The 17,203-nt window shown below is 43.4% G+C and overlaps 1 protein-coding gene across 1 annotated transcript in view; it reads right to left on the bottom strand.

Moving 5' to 3' along the window:
* The window catches only part of LOC145356565 (dynein axonemal heavy chain 17-like), an 811,195-nt gene that overhangs the window by 432,661 nt on the left and 361,331 nt on the right, over nt 1–17,203 (bottom strand). The window contains exon 36 of the mRNA XM_080209339.1: nt 10,972–11,128. Coding sequence (XP_080065465.1) covers nt 10,972–11,128 — 157 coding nt within the window. The remainder of the gene's footprint in view (nt 1–10,971; nt 11,129–17,203) is intronic.

Raw genomic sequence — 17,203 nt, forward strand, 5'->3', positions numbered from 1 at the left:
CTTCAGGAGAACAGTGACCACAATACCACACAACCCTGTCACAGCAACCTCTGCAAGACATGCCGGATCATTGACACGGATGCCATCATCCCACGTGAGAACACCATCCACCAGGTACAAGGTACATACTCTTGCAACTCGGCCAACATTGTCTACTTGATATGCTGCAGGAAAGGCTGTCCGAGGCATGGTACACTGGGGAAACCATGCAGACGCTATGACAATGGACGAAAGAACATTGCTCGACAATCACCAGGCATGAGTGTTTTCTTCCTTTTGGGGAACACTTCAGCGGTCATGGGCATTCGGCCTCTGATTTTCGGGTAGGCGTTTTCCAAGGCGGTCTTCACATGACAACGCAGAGTCGCTGAGCAGAGACTGATAGCCAAGTTCTGCACAGTAGGATGGCCTCAACTGGGGTGTTGGGTTCATGTCACACTATCTGTAACCCCCACAACCTGCCTGGGCTTGCAAAATTTCTGTCAGGAGACAATACACATCTCTTTAACCTGTGCTTAATGCTCTCTCCACTCACAATGTCTGTATCTTTAAGACTTGATTACCTGTAAAGACTCGCATTACAACCATTATTTTGTAAATTGAGTTTGCGTCTTTATATGCCCTGTTTGTGAACAAAACTCCCATTTACCTGACGAAGGAGTAGCGCTCCGAAAGCTCGTGGCTTTTGGTACCAAATAAACCTGTTGGGCTTTAACCTGGTACATAAGAACATAAGAAATAGGAGCAGGAGTAGGCCATCTAGCCCTTCAAGCCTGCCCCGCCATTCAATAAGATCATGGTTGATCTGAAGTGGTTCAGTTCCACTTTCCCGCTTTGTCCCCATAACCCTTAATTCCCTTGTCTGTCAAAAACCTATTTACCCGTGAATTAAATATATTTAGCGAGGTAGCCTCCACCACTTCAACAGGCAGAGAATTCCAGAGATTCACCATCCTTTGAGTGAAGAAGTTCCTCCTCAACTCCGTTCTAAACTGCCCCCCCTCCTTATCTTGAGGCTGTGCCCTCTTGTCCTACTGTCCTTTCTGAGCGCGAAGAATCTCTCTACCTCTACCCTATCCATCCCTTTCATTATCTTATATGTCTCTATAAGATCCCCCCTCATCCTTCTAAACTCCAATGAGTACAGACCCAGTCTATTCAGTCTCTCTTCATAGTCTAACCCCCTCATCTCTGGTATCAGCCTAGTGAACCTCCTCTGCACTCCCTTCAAGGCCAAAATATCCTTGCGCAAGTGCGGCAACCAAAACTGCACACAGCTGTGTGGCCTCACCAGTGACCTATACAGTTGCAGCAAGACCTCCCTGCTTTTATATTCTATCCCCCTTGCTATAAAGGCCAGCATCCCATTCGCCTTCTTGATTACCTGCTGCACCTGTAGACTGGGTTTTTGCGACTCATCCACAAGGACGCCCAGGTCCCTCTGCAACGTAGCATGCTGAAGCTTTTCGCCCTTTAAATAGTAATCCCTCCTACTATTATTCCTGCCAAAGTGGATAACCTCACACTTGCAAACACTGTACTCCATCTGCCAGGTCCTCGCCCACTCACTCAGCCTATCCAGGTGTTGTGAGAATTCTTACTCCGTGTGATATACCCAGAAAGCTACCACAATTATTGTGTCTTGCTGACTTGCAGATCCCTGGCCCCTTCAAGGGACTGGCCACAATAGGGTTGGTTCTTCAGCAACAAAACATATCTACAAAGGATATGGCTAATTATGCCTGTGTAGCAGCAACAAAACCCTGCAGAAAGATGGCACAATGTACAATGCAGACAACTGCAAAGTTGGAAAGGTTGGAGGCTTGAGTGCCAGCAAAATGGAGTGCCTTTGACAATCAGTGCTCTAACACTTAAATGTGGGATTGTGCTCACATTATCGCTTAGCTTAGCAATTAAGCATTGTAAGAACTGGAAATGCACAAGGCAGGCAGGGTAGCACACAATCTCTGAGTAATATCCCATAGGAAATCAAGCCAAATGACACTGGGTAAACAGCGTGAGGATCTATTACCCTTCTCCGTGCGTTTACACGTGCCTCAATGGAAATGAGATCTTTGCTTTATAATAATGCAGATAAGACAGTCGAACAGACAAGAATGAAGAATAGATCAAGCAGCACACCATGTGAACAATGTTTCTTGCACAGATTTGATATTAAGAATAGGGCATCAATAATGTTGCAAATTTCAGTAAGCACACATGCTGCGGTGAACTGAAGGCTGACAACATCAACCCGACAGATCTTGTTTTATCATCTGCAATAAGTGATCATTGTTGGCTGGACAGCAACACAGCTAATCATAAAGAGGAGGCACACACAAGTTTTTTGAAACCAATTTTATTTTACATTAGTGCAACATGTATAACACATCATTCCCACCTGTACCTCTGTTGCGCTCTTCATGTTTCTTAATTTTTCTAACCTTATTACGCTGCATCCCAGACACCCACAGCAGTGGTGGGAAGAGCCTGCTCATGCTATACTTAACTATCTTCATGACTTCAGCATATGTCCTCTGTAGGAGATGGCCCTGGTCTGCTTTGGGTCTTTTGCTATGGTGCCGGGGATTGACCTGTGAAGCTGGAGCTGAAGGGCTCACCAGAAGAGTGCATTGGGATCAGCTGGATACTCCCAAAGTCCCCTGTTTGGATGGCCCCAGATGTCTATATGTGGTCTCATTCCCTATAGGTGCCTGGAAGCCTCTGGCAGACTCCTTGAGGGGAAGGGTAAGCTAGAGTGAGATCAGGTTGCCATGCCTCCCTCTCCCATAGCCACCGCTAGATGCCACCACTGACTACAGCAATGGAGTCTCCTATAGCAGTGCAAGACCAATGTCCTGGATCAAGGTCTCCATGGAAGCTGCAATCCTACCAGTGTTGTTGCAATAAATGTAGATTGAAAGTGTGATGATACTGCGCTATTTTGCTTTATTTTTGTTTAAAGATGGTGTTGCTTTAACAGGCAATGTTTTGTTGCACGAGTTGATTTGTCCAGTAAACATGGAACATAGAACATTACAGCGCAGAACAGGCCCTTCGGCCCACCTACAGCAAATGCTAAGAATGCAGACTAATAATTGGATTTAGAAAGAAATGTTACTTTGTAGAATTAAGGAACCTTTTGATTAATTGACAGGGAAAGAGTGGGATTAGCAGCAAAATTGGCAGATGATCTTGAATTGGTTCATAAGTCAAGGTTTGGTTTTCAACATTAATTTCAAACTGTGAGGGTTAGAAACTGGGGTAAAAAGAAATCCTCAGATGGTACAGGCAAAGGGGACCTCATTGGAGATAGCAAGGATAGTTTACCTTAGGTTAAAAAGGAAACATATGGGTTTGGAAGCAAAATATCAAACCTTAGATGTTTTCATTTAATAAAGTTGGACACATAAATCACACAATGATTTCATAAATTCAGTCCATCAAGTCTGCACAGACTCTTACCAAGGCTTACACCTTAAGCCCACTAACCTGGGACGCTAAATGGCATGGCTAACCTAACCTGCACTTCTTTGGACTGTAGGAGGAAACCGGTGAACCAAAGAAAACCCACACAGACACAGAGAGAATGCGAAAATTCCACACCGCCACAAAGGCTGGAATTGAACCTGGATCCCTGGCATTGTGAGGCAGTTGTGCCAACCATTGCTGGTTAGCCACTAATGGTGGCTTAAGAAAAACACTGGAAAGACAGACATGGCAAAACAAGATAAGCCAGTGGGGTTTGTTAAAGTAGCAAAGGAAACCACGGTTGAAGCTAAAGTGCGAAAAAATGTACAGAAGTGCGAAAAAGGATTGGTTGGTAAGCAACTGCCAGGTCTCTTTAATGAATTATTTATATGTTAAGGTTTACTTATGTCTGCCAGGAGGTGTAGGTAAAGAGGTTAAAATATTATGAAATACTGGAGAAGTCAATCTTTAATGGTGAAATATGAGGGTTTATTTAGTTCAGAAGGAATATTGCCAGAACAAGTGGAAATATGTGGAATTAATGGTGAAAATACTCGTGTTCCAATATATAAGATAAGGTTGGAGAGTCCAGTAAAAAATGAAGTGGTGGTAGGAGTGCTGGAGGAATAGCTTTTTTTTGGGTTACAGTTTATCGTAGGTAACGATATAGCTCAATCACAGATGGGACTGATACCTATGGTGGTTGTTGCCAGAAGCATATTCTGGGACATTTCCTGACTGTGTGGTAACAAGATCACAAAGCCATCGTTTGAGACAGGAGGGGTAAAGATAAGGAAACTGAGATTCAGTTATCAGAAACAAACTTTGACTAGATGGTAAATAAAGAACAGGTGGAGAATGAAGTGGATATCTTCAGTTCATGAAAGTTAGCAGAATTACAAAAGAAAACTGCAGAGATAAAGCAGTTGCATCAGAAAACATACACAGAAGATCTTGACTGTATGCCAGTTAGAGTGTTATTACATTCAAAATTATGTCTTAATGAGAAATTTGAGACCTTATATATTCAGGCAGATACAAAATGGACAGAAGTTCATCAGGTTGTATTATCAGTGGGTTAAAAAGCTAACATTCAGCAGGTAGCACATGATGTTCCAGGAGGAGGTAATTTAGAAGTGAGGGAAACTCAGGCAAAAATATAAAAACAATTTTATTGGCCTGGATTGCATGAAGATGTAGTAGAATTTTGTCATACATATCACACATGTCAGGTAATAAGAAAACCTCAGGCAGTAATAAAACCAGCACCCTTATGTGGAGTCAAATGAGTGTAATATGAAACTAACTGAGCATAAACTTCAGAACTGTCAATAACAGCTCACATTTGAGTCTGAGAGGAAAAAATGTAAATCAGTCATATGTGATCTTAAGATGGAGACTGAGAAGCAGAGGTATTTTTCTACTGCAGCCACAAGAAAAGGACAACAACGTGAAGTAAGATTGTTTGATTAAACTGTATCATCATTCCAAATGAACTGCTGGGATAATGACTCTATACAACTTGCACAGACATGGATACTGATTTTTGACTAAATTACAATGGTTTCTGCAACAGCATAACTGCCACAATGATTGCGAAAACCAAAATTATAACAAATCCAAAACCAAAGCAGCCAATCCACTATATAACTTGATCAAAGAACATACAGAAAATATTGATGAAGATCCAGAACAAACAAATGAAGTTATTGGAACAGAAAACTCTTTTTACTTTCACACTCCCAGATTGTCCAATTTACTTAATCAATGTAGCGAGTTAGGAGAGAGAAGAATATGTGGGAGAGCTTTCTAATAGTTTCAGAATTAAATATTGTGTAGTAATTGAAAATCCCCTAGTGCATGTTGAAGATACAAGAAAAGAAGAAAATCTTAACCTGAAGTCAAAAATTGGAGACTCTGGAAAGAATTTTGAGCACGCCATTTCACAACAGAAGGTGGAGTTAGACTACCCGACAGAGGAACTAAGGCCAGTTAACAAGAAAGGGGTCAGAGATAAAGTGACCTTTTTGGATGGTCCTGAAAACATATGTGAATTTGAGAAAAGCGTGCAAAATGGCAGGTTCTCTTTGACAAAATCTGTGAGCTGCTCAACCTTCTGAAAATGATTAATTTGGTTTGATATTTCAGGGCTCTGAAAATCAAAAGAACTGGTTGGACTCAACAAAAGAAATTAAAATGTAAATCCAAAGCGGTTTGTGCCAATTTGCATTCAATTTAAAGTTTTTAACCCTATGGTTCCTGCCCAGTTCTCTGAGGACATTACCAGAATTAATTTAAACTAATGACAATGGAATTGGGCTCGGACTCAGAATCAAAGCAGAATCAAGCACTGAAAGTCACTTCTGAATTGCTAGTTGGCCATGCGACCTTGCATCGCTGGCTCCCCAACCATGTCCAGGTCCAGCCATGACCTGCCTGCCCTGATCACCAGCAGCTCCAACCCACCCAGCAGGCTGAACCCCTCCACCCTGATGGCCAGCCTCGATTGCTAGTCTCCCTCCCTGCCCTACTGATCCCGACAGTATCATGGCAGCAGGACCTCCCACCCCCACCAATTGTCCCATCTGGCCCTGACCCCCTGTAGGACCCACCCCCTTGCATTGCCCTAGGTCTGATGGGAAGTGTCAAGGTGCCGCTGGGCAGTGTCAGGACACAGGTTGGCACTGCCAAGGTGCCAAGGGGCACCCACTTACTGCCTGACCCGATTGCCCATCATTCACTCCAGTGGGGTCGGGCTGCTAGCTCCCCGAAAGTGGGGATCTACTGTAAACCCCACTGCCAGGAAGCCCACATGCTGAGAATGCAGAAGCATAATTAATCCTAGGTATCAGGGTGTTTGTTTTAATGTAAGCTAATGCAGTTTGGTTTTTTTTGTCCCTTGGGGTTTCAGAGTAGGATTTGATAGGCTTGTGGTAATGGGAGGTGTTATATTTATGGAGACAAGCATACATTTTTCTGCTTGTGTCTGCAGGAAATCTTTTCTCTCTCTGTGGAGACTGCAGTTTTGGACTGGCTAGAAAATATGTAGTTCTCCAGCAGTGTTCTGGAGGCTTGAGGACTTAGCAGCCAGCATACCAGCACGTAAGCCTGTTGTTTGTTAGCTGAATTTGAAGTGGAATATATGTCACAAGATACACCAGGAGATAATAAAGGCAAGATTAGTGATCATAGGGGACTTCAATATGCAGGTGGACTCGGGAAATCAGGTCAGTAGTGGATCCCAAGAAAAGGAATTTGTGGAATGTTAACAAGATGACTTTGTAGAACAGTTTGTGATGGAGGCAACTAGAGAGCAGGCAGTTCTGGATTTGGTGATGTATAACAAGGCAGACTTGATGAGGCAACTTAAGGTGAAGGAATCCTTGGGAGGCCATGACCGTAACATGATAAAATTCACCGCAGTTTGAGAGGGACAAGCTGGAATCAGATGTAATGGCGTTACAGTTGAATAAAGGCAACTACAGAGGCCTGCAGAGCATACTCACATCAGGCTGTCTGAGCGATGAGCTGGTACAAGGTCCTCACTTGGGTTGGCACCACCCATCTCCTCATTGCCACATGCACGATCCCTGTCCTCCCTGGCCAGTGCAGTTGCATATTCCTCAAATAGAGTAAGGGCCTTAATTTCAGCCATTCTACCCCATCTTGGACTTGTCCCTCCTATTCTGGGTGAGCTTTACTTGTAAGACGACAGTGGCGAGATAGTGAGCATGGCTGATGCAGATGCAGTTTCCCTTGTATGTATGGTGAGTGGAGCAGTGGACAGGATCAGGATGTGACGCGCAAAGGGTGAGGACAGATGAGGATATAAAAATGTGTTTCAGACAGTGAGTGGTGACGTTCCTTCAATTAGCACTGTTAAAGTTCCCTGTGGAATGTCGTCCTGCTAAATCCTAATGGGTTTGTGAATGAATGTGAGTTGAGGGCGATAAGATGATTGACGTACTCAGGGGAATGGATGACATCATTTATCCTCTTTTTGCATTAAATTGCACAGCTTTTCTGTGTGCTGTCTACCAAAGCCACCACTTTTCAAGCCAAAGGAATATCTTTGGTTGACCTCCTTCTTCTGTCACTGGTGTAAGGACATCTCATCAGGCCTCGACAATGTCCATTAGGCGGCTCAACAAATGTCACTGAACTTGGGAGCCACATTCTTCTTGTTTTCCGGGCCATTTCTTCCGTGGACTATCCTGGCCTGGAAATAGTTTAAATATGGCATCCAGAGGAAAGAACTGCTGAGGTCACAGCAGAACAGGGAGGTACATTAAAGGCTGCCCTCCCGTGATCTGATGTGCTTCTGACTTTTGCATCAGTAATGAGGTGTTAAGTACATAATTTGGTGTGAAAATGGGCCATTGTGCTTAGTGAGGAAAAAGTCACTTTTCCCGCCAGCCACTACACTTTGACGGTGGATGGAAAACTCTAGCCCAAGGTCTTAGGCTGGCAACAGTTTATATTAATGTGAAGAGTTTTGGAACCCCTTGATAGGAACAACATAGAAGCTATGGAGAAATTTCAGGATAAGGTTCTCCAGGTTGTTATCTGGCATAGCTGTGGTTACTTGAGATGTTAGTTTTCTTTCCACTAGAGCTGTGATGGCTAGCAAATAACATGATTGTTTCCACTGTTCAGAAAGAAAATGCCAATAGGTCTTAAATTTAAGAACATAAGAACATAAGAAATAGGAGCAGGAGTAGGCCATCTCGCCCCTCGAGCCTGCCCCGCCATTCAATAAGATCATGGCTGATCTGAAATGGCTCAGTTCCACTTTCCCGCTTTCTCCCCATAACCCTTAATCCCCTTGCCTACCAAAAACCTATCTACCCGCGTCTTAAATATATTTAGCGAGGTAGCCTCCAGCACTTCAACAGGCAGAGAATTCCAGAGATTCACCACCCTTTGAGTGAAGAAGTTCCTCCTCAACTCCGTTCTAAGCTGCCCCCCACTTATCTTGAGGCTGTGCCCACTAGTCCTGCTGTCCTTTCTGAGCAGGAAGAACCTCTCAACCTCTACCCTATCCATCCCTTTCATCATCTTATACGTCTCAATAAGATCCCCCCTCATCCTTCTAAACTCCAACGAGTACAAGCCCAGTCTATTCAGCCTCTCTTCATAGTCCAACCCCCTCAACTCCGGTATCAGCCTAGTGAACCTCCTCTGCACTCCCTCCAAGGTCAAAATATCCTTGCGCAAGTGCGGCGACCAAAACTGCACACAGTACTCCAGCTGCGGCCTCACCAGTGCCCTGTACAGTTGCAGCAAGACCTCCCTACTTTTATATTCAATCCCCCTCGCTATGAAGGCCAGCATCCCATTTGCCTTCCTGATCTCCTGCTGCACCTGTAGGCTGGGTTTTTGCGACTCATGCGCAAGGACCCCCAGGTCCCTCTGCATCGTAGCATGCTGCAGCTTTTCGCCCTTTAAATAATAGTCCCTGCTACTATTATTCCTGCCAAAGTGGATAACCTCACACTTGTCAACATTGTATTCCATCTGCCAGGTCCTCGCCCACTCGCTTAGCCTATCTAGATCCCTCTGCAGATTTTCTACACCCTCCGCACAATTTGCTTTTCCACTTATCTTTGTGTCATCAGCAAATTTCGACACCTTACACTCAGCTCCCTCCTCCAGATCATCTATATAAATGGTAAATAGCTGAGGCCCCAGCACTGATCCTTGGGGCACTCCACTAGTCACCAACTGCCAATCCGAATAGCACCCATTGTCACCTACTCTCTGCCTCCTATTAGACAGCCAATCCTCTATCCACGCTAACACCTTACCCCCAACTCCATGCCCCCTAACCTTCTGTAACAACCTTTTGTGCGGCACCTTATCAAACGCCTTCTGAAAATCGAGAAACGCCACATCCACCTGTTCCCCTCCGTCCACCGCACTAGACACATCCTCATAGAATTCCAATAAATTCGTCAGACACGACATCCCCTTAACGAATCCGTGCTGCATCTGCTCTATCAAACAATTCTTCTCAAGGTGCCTCGCTATTTCTTCTTTGATGTCAGACTCAAGAATTTTTCCTACAACAGACGCTAAACTAACCGGCCTATAATTCCCTGCCATTTGCCTTCTACCCTTTTTAAACAGCGGCGTAACATTAGCCATTTTCCAATCTTCCAGCACTTCCCCGGAATCCAGCGAGGTTTGGAAAATAATCACTAAGGCATCCACTATCACCTCTGCCATTTCCTTCAGAATCCTGGGATGCATTCCATCCGGTCCTGGGGACTTGTCCACCATCAGTCCCGCTAGTCTATCGAGCACTACCTCTCTGGTGACAGTGATCACATTCAGGCCCTCAACTCCTACCATCCTTCTATCTTTAATACCCGGCAAACTATTTGCGTCCTCCTCCGTGAAGACCGAAGAAAAAACTTATTTAAGGCCTTAGCCATTTCCTCATCCCCCACCACTAAATCCCCCCCCTCATCCTCTAAGGGTCCAACATTCACCCTAGCCAGCCTCCTCCTCTTTATATATTTATAAAAGCTCTTACTATCCTTTTTTATGTTTAGCGCTAGTTTAGCTTCATAGTCTATCCTTCCTTTATCAACTTCTTCGTCATTCTTTGTTGATTTTTAAACCTCTCCCAATCCTCTACTCGCCCACTACTTTTAGCCACTCTAAATGCATCAACTTTTAATTTAATACTTTCCTTTATTTCCCTCGTTAACCACGGCTGATTATCCCTTCTCCGACGATCCTTCTTTACCATCGGAATAAATTTCTGCTGAGCACCAAGAAAGATCTCCTTAAAGATCCTCCACTGTTCCTCAGCAGTCCTACCGACCAATCTGCGCCCCCAATCTACATTTGCCAATTCCTCTCTCATCCTATCGTACTCCCCTCTGTTCAAACAGGGGACACAGGTCCGGAATCCTACTTTCTCATCCTCCACCTGCATCAAAAACTCAACCATACAATGATCACTCTTCCCAATAGGATCCCTCACAACAAGGTCCCGAATTCTACCTGCCTCATTACATAACACCAGATCTAAGATAGCTCGCTCCCTCATCGGCGCCAGCACACACTGTTCAAGGAAACTATCCCGGCAGCATTCCAAGAACTCTTCCTCAAGCCCACCGCGTCCAACATGGGTCGACCAATCAATATGTAGATTGAAATCCCCCATAATTATCGCCGTTCCATTTCTGCACGCATCATTTATTTGCGTGTTTATAGCCCGCCCCACCTCCAGGTCATTATTTGTAATAATTTATTTGTAAATTTATAATAGTCACAAGAAAAACTAAAAGGAAAGTTCTAAAACACTTTGTCCCAATTTTTGAAGCAGAATAAATACACTGTTTTATGAATTAAAGTGAAATTGAAGTGTACTGAAATCTAGCATGAAAATGGTAAAAGGTAAGATATTCACAGAGAAAAATGGCACACAACTTCCTTACAACATTTTCTGAGTCCATAAAATTGCAAGAATATGCTGGTTTTTCTTACTTTGTAGTCCATTTGTTCTGAGCAGTTGAAAACATACACCATTATACCTAAAGCTCTTCCCAAATCTTTGGTCGTCTCTGTTTTTCCTGTTCCTGCAGGACCTGCTGGTGCACCGCCCATAATCAGATGCAACGATTGTGTTAATGTAATATAGCACCTGAACAAAAACAAAAAATTTTAGTAGTATGATCTCGAGTTTCAAACAAAAAATTGACCGTATAATAATCTCACTCGTGGTTGATGTGTAAATTGTTTTATGTAAAATTAAGTTAGTTTAATTGAATGGAAGAAATTCAACAAGAAGCCATCTATAAGTACTGAATATGTTTTGAAAATTGATGTAGTATTCTGACAATATGTTTTGCACAGGTCTCTTCTCCCTGTGGGATTAATCCCCACTGAATTGCACAACAATGGGAACATTGTTTCTGTACTAAAAAGCTGAGTTTAGGCAAATGTGATATCCCTGACCAGACTTAATAATCCTCTCTGCCGAGCATCTAACCCTCCAAAATGATCTGACTAGCTCTCGACCTGAATACTCCTCCCAAAGCAACTACATTCCAATCCACCTAGCAACCTCATCCATCTCTCAGTTCCTTGCCACTCTACCCACCTGCCGCCTTTATCTGTCAACTCATCCACCTACCACTTCATCAACTGACCCATTCACTCGTTCTTCTACTCAGTCCTTCACTAATATTCATCGATTCATCCATAAACTAACATTCACACTGTGGGTCCATTACATGCTGAGACAGGAGAATTTATAATGAGGAATAAGGAAATGGCAGAGAAAATAAACAAGTTTTTGTTTCAATCTTTATGGAATAAAAATACTAAAACTAGTCCAGAAATAATCAAGATTCAAGGGGCCAGCTTAAGGAACCACAAGATATTAATATCAGTTTTAAAAAAAAGAGAAATGGAAGGCGCAGCTATAGAGAAAACAGTTGCATTAATGGTCATCTTTCAAAATTCTAGATTCTGGAATGGTTCCTGCAGATGGGGAGGTGACAAATGTAATGGTACTATTTAAGAAACGAGAGAGTGAGAGAAAAGGAGGAATGACAGGACTGTTAGTGTATAGGGAAAATGCTAGAATCTTCAAAAAGGATGTGATAACAGGACACTGAGAAAATAATGTAGGATTGGGCAAAGTTAACAAAGATTTATAGAAAGGAAATCATATTTACCAAACCTGTTGGAATTTTTAGGGTATGTTGCTAGCAGAATAAATAAGGTGGAACCAGCAGATGTGGTACATTTGAATTTTCAGAAGCTTTTAATAAGGTTTCACATAAGAGGCTGGTAAACAAAATGACAGCATGTGGAATTGGGGAATATACTGGCATGGGATAAGAACAAATTAATGAACAGAATATAGAGACTATGAAGAAATAGGTCATTTTCAGTTTGGCAGGTTGTGACTGGTGGGGTACCAGTACTTGGGCCACAGCTATTCACAATGTATATCATGATTTGAATGTGAAGATTAAGGATAATATCTCCAGGTTTGCAGATGACACAAAACTAGGTGCATGTGTGAGTTTTGAGGAGGATGCAAACACACTTCCAAGGGGACTTTAAAAGACTAAGCAAATATAGAATCAAGAATTATTACAATGCAGAAAGATGCCATTTGGCCCATCGTATTTTCACCAAATGTCCATTCACCCACTGATTCATTCACTTATTCATCCCTCCATTAATATTCATTGATTCACCCAAATAATAACATTCACGTTGGACATTTCTATTTTCCTTATTGCTACTAGTTCTATAATAAGGGATATGGCTGGTCTTTTCCAATGCTATATCCCAGCAATGGAGTTTTTCTGTGGATGGTAAAGTCTGCATTTCTGAAAAAGCTGAGCCCAAAACACCTGGCCAGAAACACAGAAATGCGTTGGGGTGCAAAAGAATGGTCACAATGGCAATCCAACTGTAATTGCCATTTTACAGAAGATATAATATGTGTATTCACTATCCATAGAACTGCACCTGAGAGATATAATGCTGCACATCATCAAATGTCAAAATATCATTATATCTCTGCCGTACAGTCAACCGCAAGGTTCTTAATATGGCACACCATAGACTGTAAGATGTAGGAGCAGAAGAACGCCATTCAATTTAGCCCCTCTATTTGATGAGATCATGACCGATCTTCATGATAATCGTCAATTCCACTTTCTTGCCTTATCCCCATAACTCTTGATTCCCTAAGATAACGGCAAAATCTCAGCAGGTCCGACAGCATCTATGGAGAGAGAGTAGAGCCAATGTTTGAAGTCAGGATGATCCTTCATCAGAATGCTATTGATTCCCTTACTGATTAAAAATCTATGTAGAAAGGATATTATTAAAGAGTGCAAAAAAGATTTAGAACATAGAACATAGAACATAGAACACTACAGCACAAACAGGCCCTTCGGCCCACAAGTTGCGCCGACCACATCACCTACCAACCTACAGACCTATCTATAACCCTCAATCTCATTAAACCCCATATACTCATCCAGAAGTCTTTTAAAAGACCCCAGCGAGTTCGCCTCCACCACCACTGACGGCAGCCGATTCCATTCACTCACCACCCTCTGAGTGAAAAACTTACCCCTAACATCACTTCTGAACCTCCCTCCCCGCACCTTAAATCTGTGTCCTCTCGTAGCGACCATTTCAAACCGGGGAAATAGCCTCTGAGAGTCCACCCTATCTATTCCTCTCAACATTTTGTAAACTTCTATCAGGTCGCCTCTCAACCTTCGTCTCTCCAGGGAAAAGAGTCCCAGCTCCCTCAACCTAACTTCATAAGGCAGGATTTACTAGGATGCACCGGGATTTGATGGCTTGAGTTATAAGGAGAGGCTGGATTGACTGGAACTTTTTCCCCTGGAGCGTTGGAGGCCTAGGGGTGATCTTACAGAGATCTATAAAATAATGAGGGGCATAAGTAAGGTAGTTGTCAACATCTTTTCCTAAAGAGCGTAGGTTTAAGTGTGAGGGGAGAGACACAAAAGGGTCAATTTTTTCAAACAGAAGGTGGTGAGTGTTTGGAACGAGCTGTCAGAGGTAATAGTAGAGGGCAGTACAATTTTGTCTTTTAAAAAGCATTTAGACAGCTACCTGGGTAAGATTGGTATAGAGGAATATGAGCCAATCATGGGCAATTGGGACTAGCTTATTGGTAAAAGCTGGGCGGCATGGACAAGTGGCGGAGACAGAACAGTAGGAGATCTGTGCATACGCAATGATGTTCTCTAGCTGTGAGCAGCCTGCTTTCCAAAGAGAATAGACTCCTACTGACACGAATCACACTTCGCCTCTTTTTTGCACTAAGTGGCATAAGAATGTGTGCCAAATAATTGGTGCGATTCTCTCCCATTTTTGTTTTTTCGCTTAGAATTCTTTTGGTAAGATCACCCCTATATTGTCTGGTCTTGGGATCTCCATGATGACCTCTGTCTTCTTGGGTGCTTTGTGCAAACTACTGACATCAATTACATGACTTAGGTATTCAATGGATTCCCTGAAGAACTCACATTTGTCTCTCTTGACTTGTATTCTGCACTCCTGCAACCACCTTAAGGTATTTCCCAAGTTCTTCAAATACTCCTCCGCTATCAAATCCATGACAAACATATCAATCAGGTAACACTGGACTCCTATCAATTCACTCAATATTTGGTCCATGGGCCTCTGGAACAGAACTGGAATTGACGGGTTGCCAAAGGGAAGCTGCTTATGGCAGAACAGACCCTTCTGTGTGACTATCATTACTGGTGGTTGTGAATCCTTCGCTAAACCCATATGCAGGTAGGCCTGAGGTAGGTCCATCTTGGAGAATTTCTTTCCCCCTGCCAGACCACAGAATAGCTCCTCTATGGCAGGAAGCAGAGACTAGACTCCACAAGAGGCTGGGTTTACTGCCACTTTGAAATCCCCACAGATTCTCACCAATTCATCTGATTTTATGACTGGAACAATTGGGATAGACCATTCACTGGTGGTCAATGGTTCCAATGCCCCCAGACCAACCAACCATTCCAATTCAGCTTCTACCTTAGGCCTAATGGCGTACGTGCCTTCAAACTCGTTGGACAAGCATCTGGCTTCTACTGTAATTTAACCTTGATACCCGTCATGTCTCCAAGGGTTCCTTGAAGAACTCCTTGTATTTTTCCAACGTCCAGTAATGTTGTGTTCAAGTCTGCCAGCTTATTTACTATGCCCCAGTTTAGTTTCATAATGCAGGGCGGTCGCCTTTCACTACATTGGCAATTCCGCACAACGGTCTCTCAACTGTACCTTCACCAGTACATACCGCTTAAGGGGAACTCAGTATATGTTCGAAATGTGATCTTTGCAGTCTTCAATGGCAGGGCTTTTAACTTCCCCCAGTTTACTGCTTCGGGAATCAAAGACGCAGCCATCCCTGTGTCCACTTCTTTTTTCACTGTTTTGCCTTCCAGTTTAGAAAGAACCAAGAACCAATCAGCTTCACCTTGGAAGAGAGAATATTGAGCCTGAGCTCTTGTTTCTCTGGATTGTCTGCTATTCTGCAGACCTGGCTGACTCTCTGTCTTCTCAATGGTTGGCAACATGGATTTTTTTTCCTTCTCTCTGGATTCAATTGCACCCAGCAATTCCAGGCAATGTGACCCAATGATTTATATTTGTGACATTGGGCCTTTCGTGTCCAACAATCTAATTACTTGTGGCCTGTCTCGCCACATCAACAGCAGCATTCTATTTGCAGCACCGAATCCTGCAGGACTTCTGCTACCTTGTCTACCTGGGCACTGATACCATATGTGCTGCCTCTCTGGTGGTTAGTACCATCAAAGTTGCAATTTCTAACGCAGACTTTTTTCAGACAATAACTTCTGCTAAATGTCTTCATACTGGAAACCACAAACCAGCCAGTCCCATAAAAGATTCAGAAGTACATTTCCAAACTGTCATTGTTCAGTCTTTTTTTTCAGAATTGCCAAAAATTGTATAATGGACTCCCTTTCAAGTTGGTCTCAATTGAAAATGTTTAACAATCATTAATTGGTATGAGATGAATGTTGGGTACATCTCATCATTCCTGGTACGTCTTCTCACCCAGTTTGTTTGGTTGTATCAGACTCCTCAGAACAGCGAAGGTTTTGCTTCTTATGGTGGTCAAGAAGACCGGAATGACCAGGTTGTCAGCCATGTTATTTGTGGCCAGTAAAGTGCTGAAGCTCTCTGTACAAGGCATAGCACTCTGCCTTTTCATCAAAGGGCCCGATGACACCAAATCTGGCTGCTATTTTGTTCTTCTGCGGATGAGAAGTTTTCCTGCCAACGTGTAGGCCCAAAACATCCTCCCACCATCGCCAGCAGCTGCCCAAAGCCTGAGTCCCATCAATGGCCGCTTCCATATGAGTCTAGGTCAAAAAATGTCCTTCTGCTGTCGCTGATAGCTGCCCATAGTCCAAGTCCTCTCAGTGCCTCCTTCCTACAACATTTTTGTCCGGTTCCCAAGCAAGTCTTAGCTCCCCCGAATGAACTGTTCAGTCTGAAGTAACGTGGTCGGAACACTTCTACCCATTCTTCATAGGTTGCTATGATTCTTTTAGCAATACCATTCTGCAAAGCCCTGGGCAATGCTTTATCTCCTCTCCCTTCACCAGAATGGAATGCCAGTGAAACATGTAGGCCATGATACTGCTTCATCGTTAGTTATTATGTATGTGCCTATGAACTAAACAGCATTAAAAAAATCACAAGATAGGCTTGAATACTTCAATACTTGAGCTGTTTATTAAAGGTATGCACTCAATCACAGTCAGGTCTAAGACTGTCCACAGGATCCAACAATGGCTGGAGCTAATAGCGCATGGGACACCTGATCCATTCTCTTAAAAGGACAGTCCTCACCTCAAACCCCAACATACTATAACAAACAAACACACATACATCACAGCAGGAAAAAGATGTATCACCTGCTTCATGCCGCCAGAGTAAGGCACCCCTTTCGTTTGTCACCATGCACCCACTCAAACACCCAACATATCTCCACAGGGAACTCACTCACAGCCAACTCACAGGATCCCACCACTTGTCCTCCCACACCCCCTCCTTATTCCCTCTAGTGACTGCTCTCCTCATCACATCCCAACACCCAACCATGCACACCAGGCATCATTACCATCTGAACAAGCATGTGTTCTGCCTGCACCCTCCCCATGGTGCTATT

The sequence above is a fragment of the Carcharhinus amblyrhynchos genome, chromosome 21 (assembly GCF_965287045.1).
Source record: "Carcharhinus amblyrhynchos chromosome 21, sCarAmb.v2.hapA, whole genome shotgun sequence".
Lineage (NCBI taxonomy): Eukaryota > Metazoa > Chordata > Chondrichthyes > Carcharhiniformes > Carcharhinidae > Carcharhinus > Carcharhinus amblyrhynchos.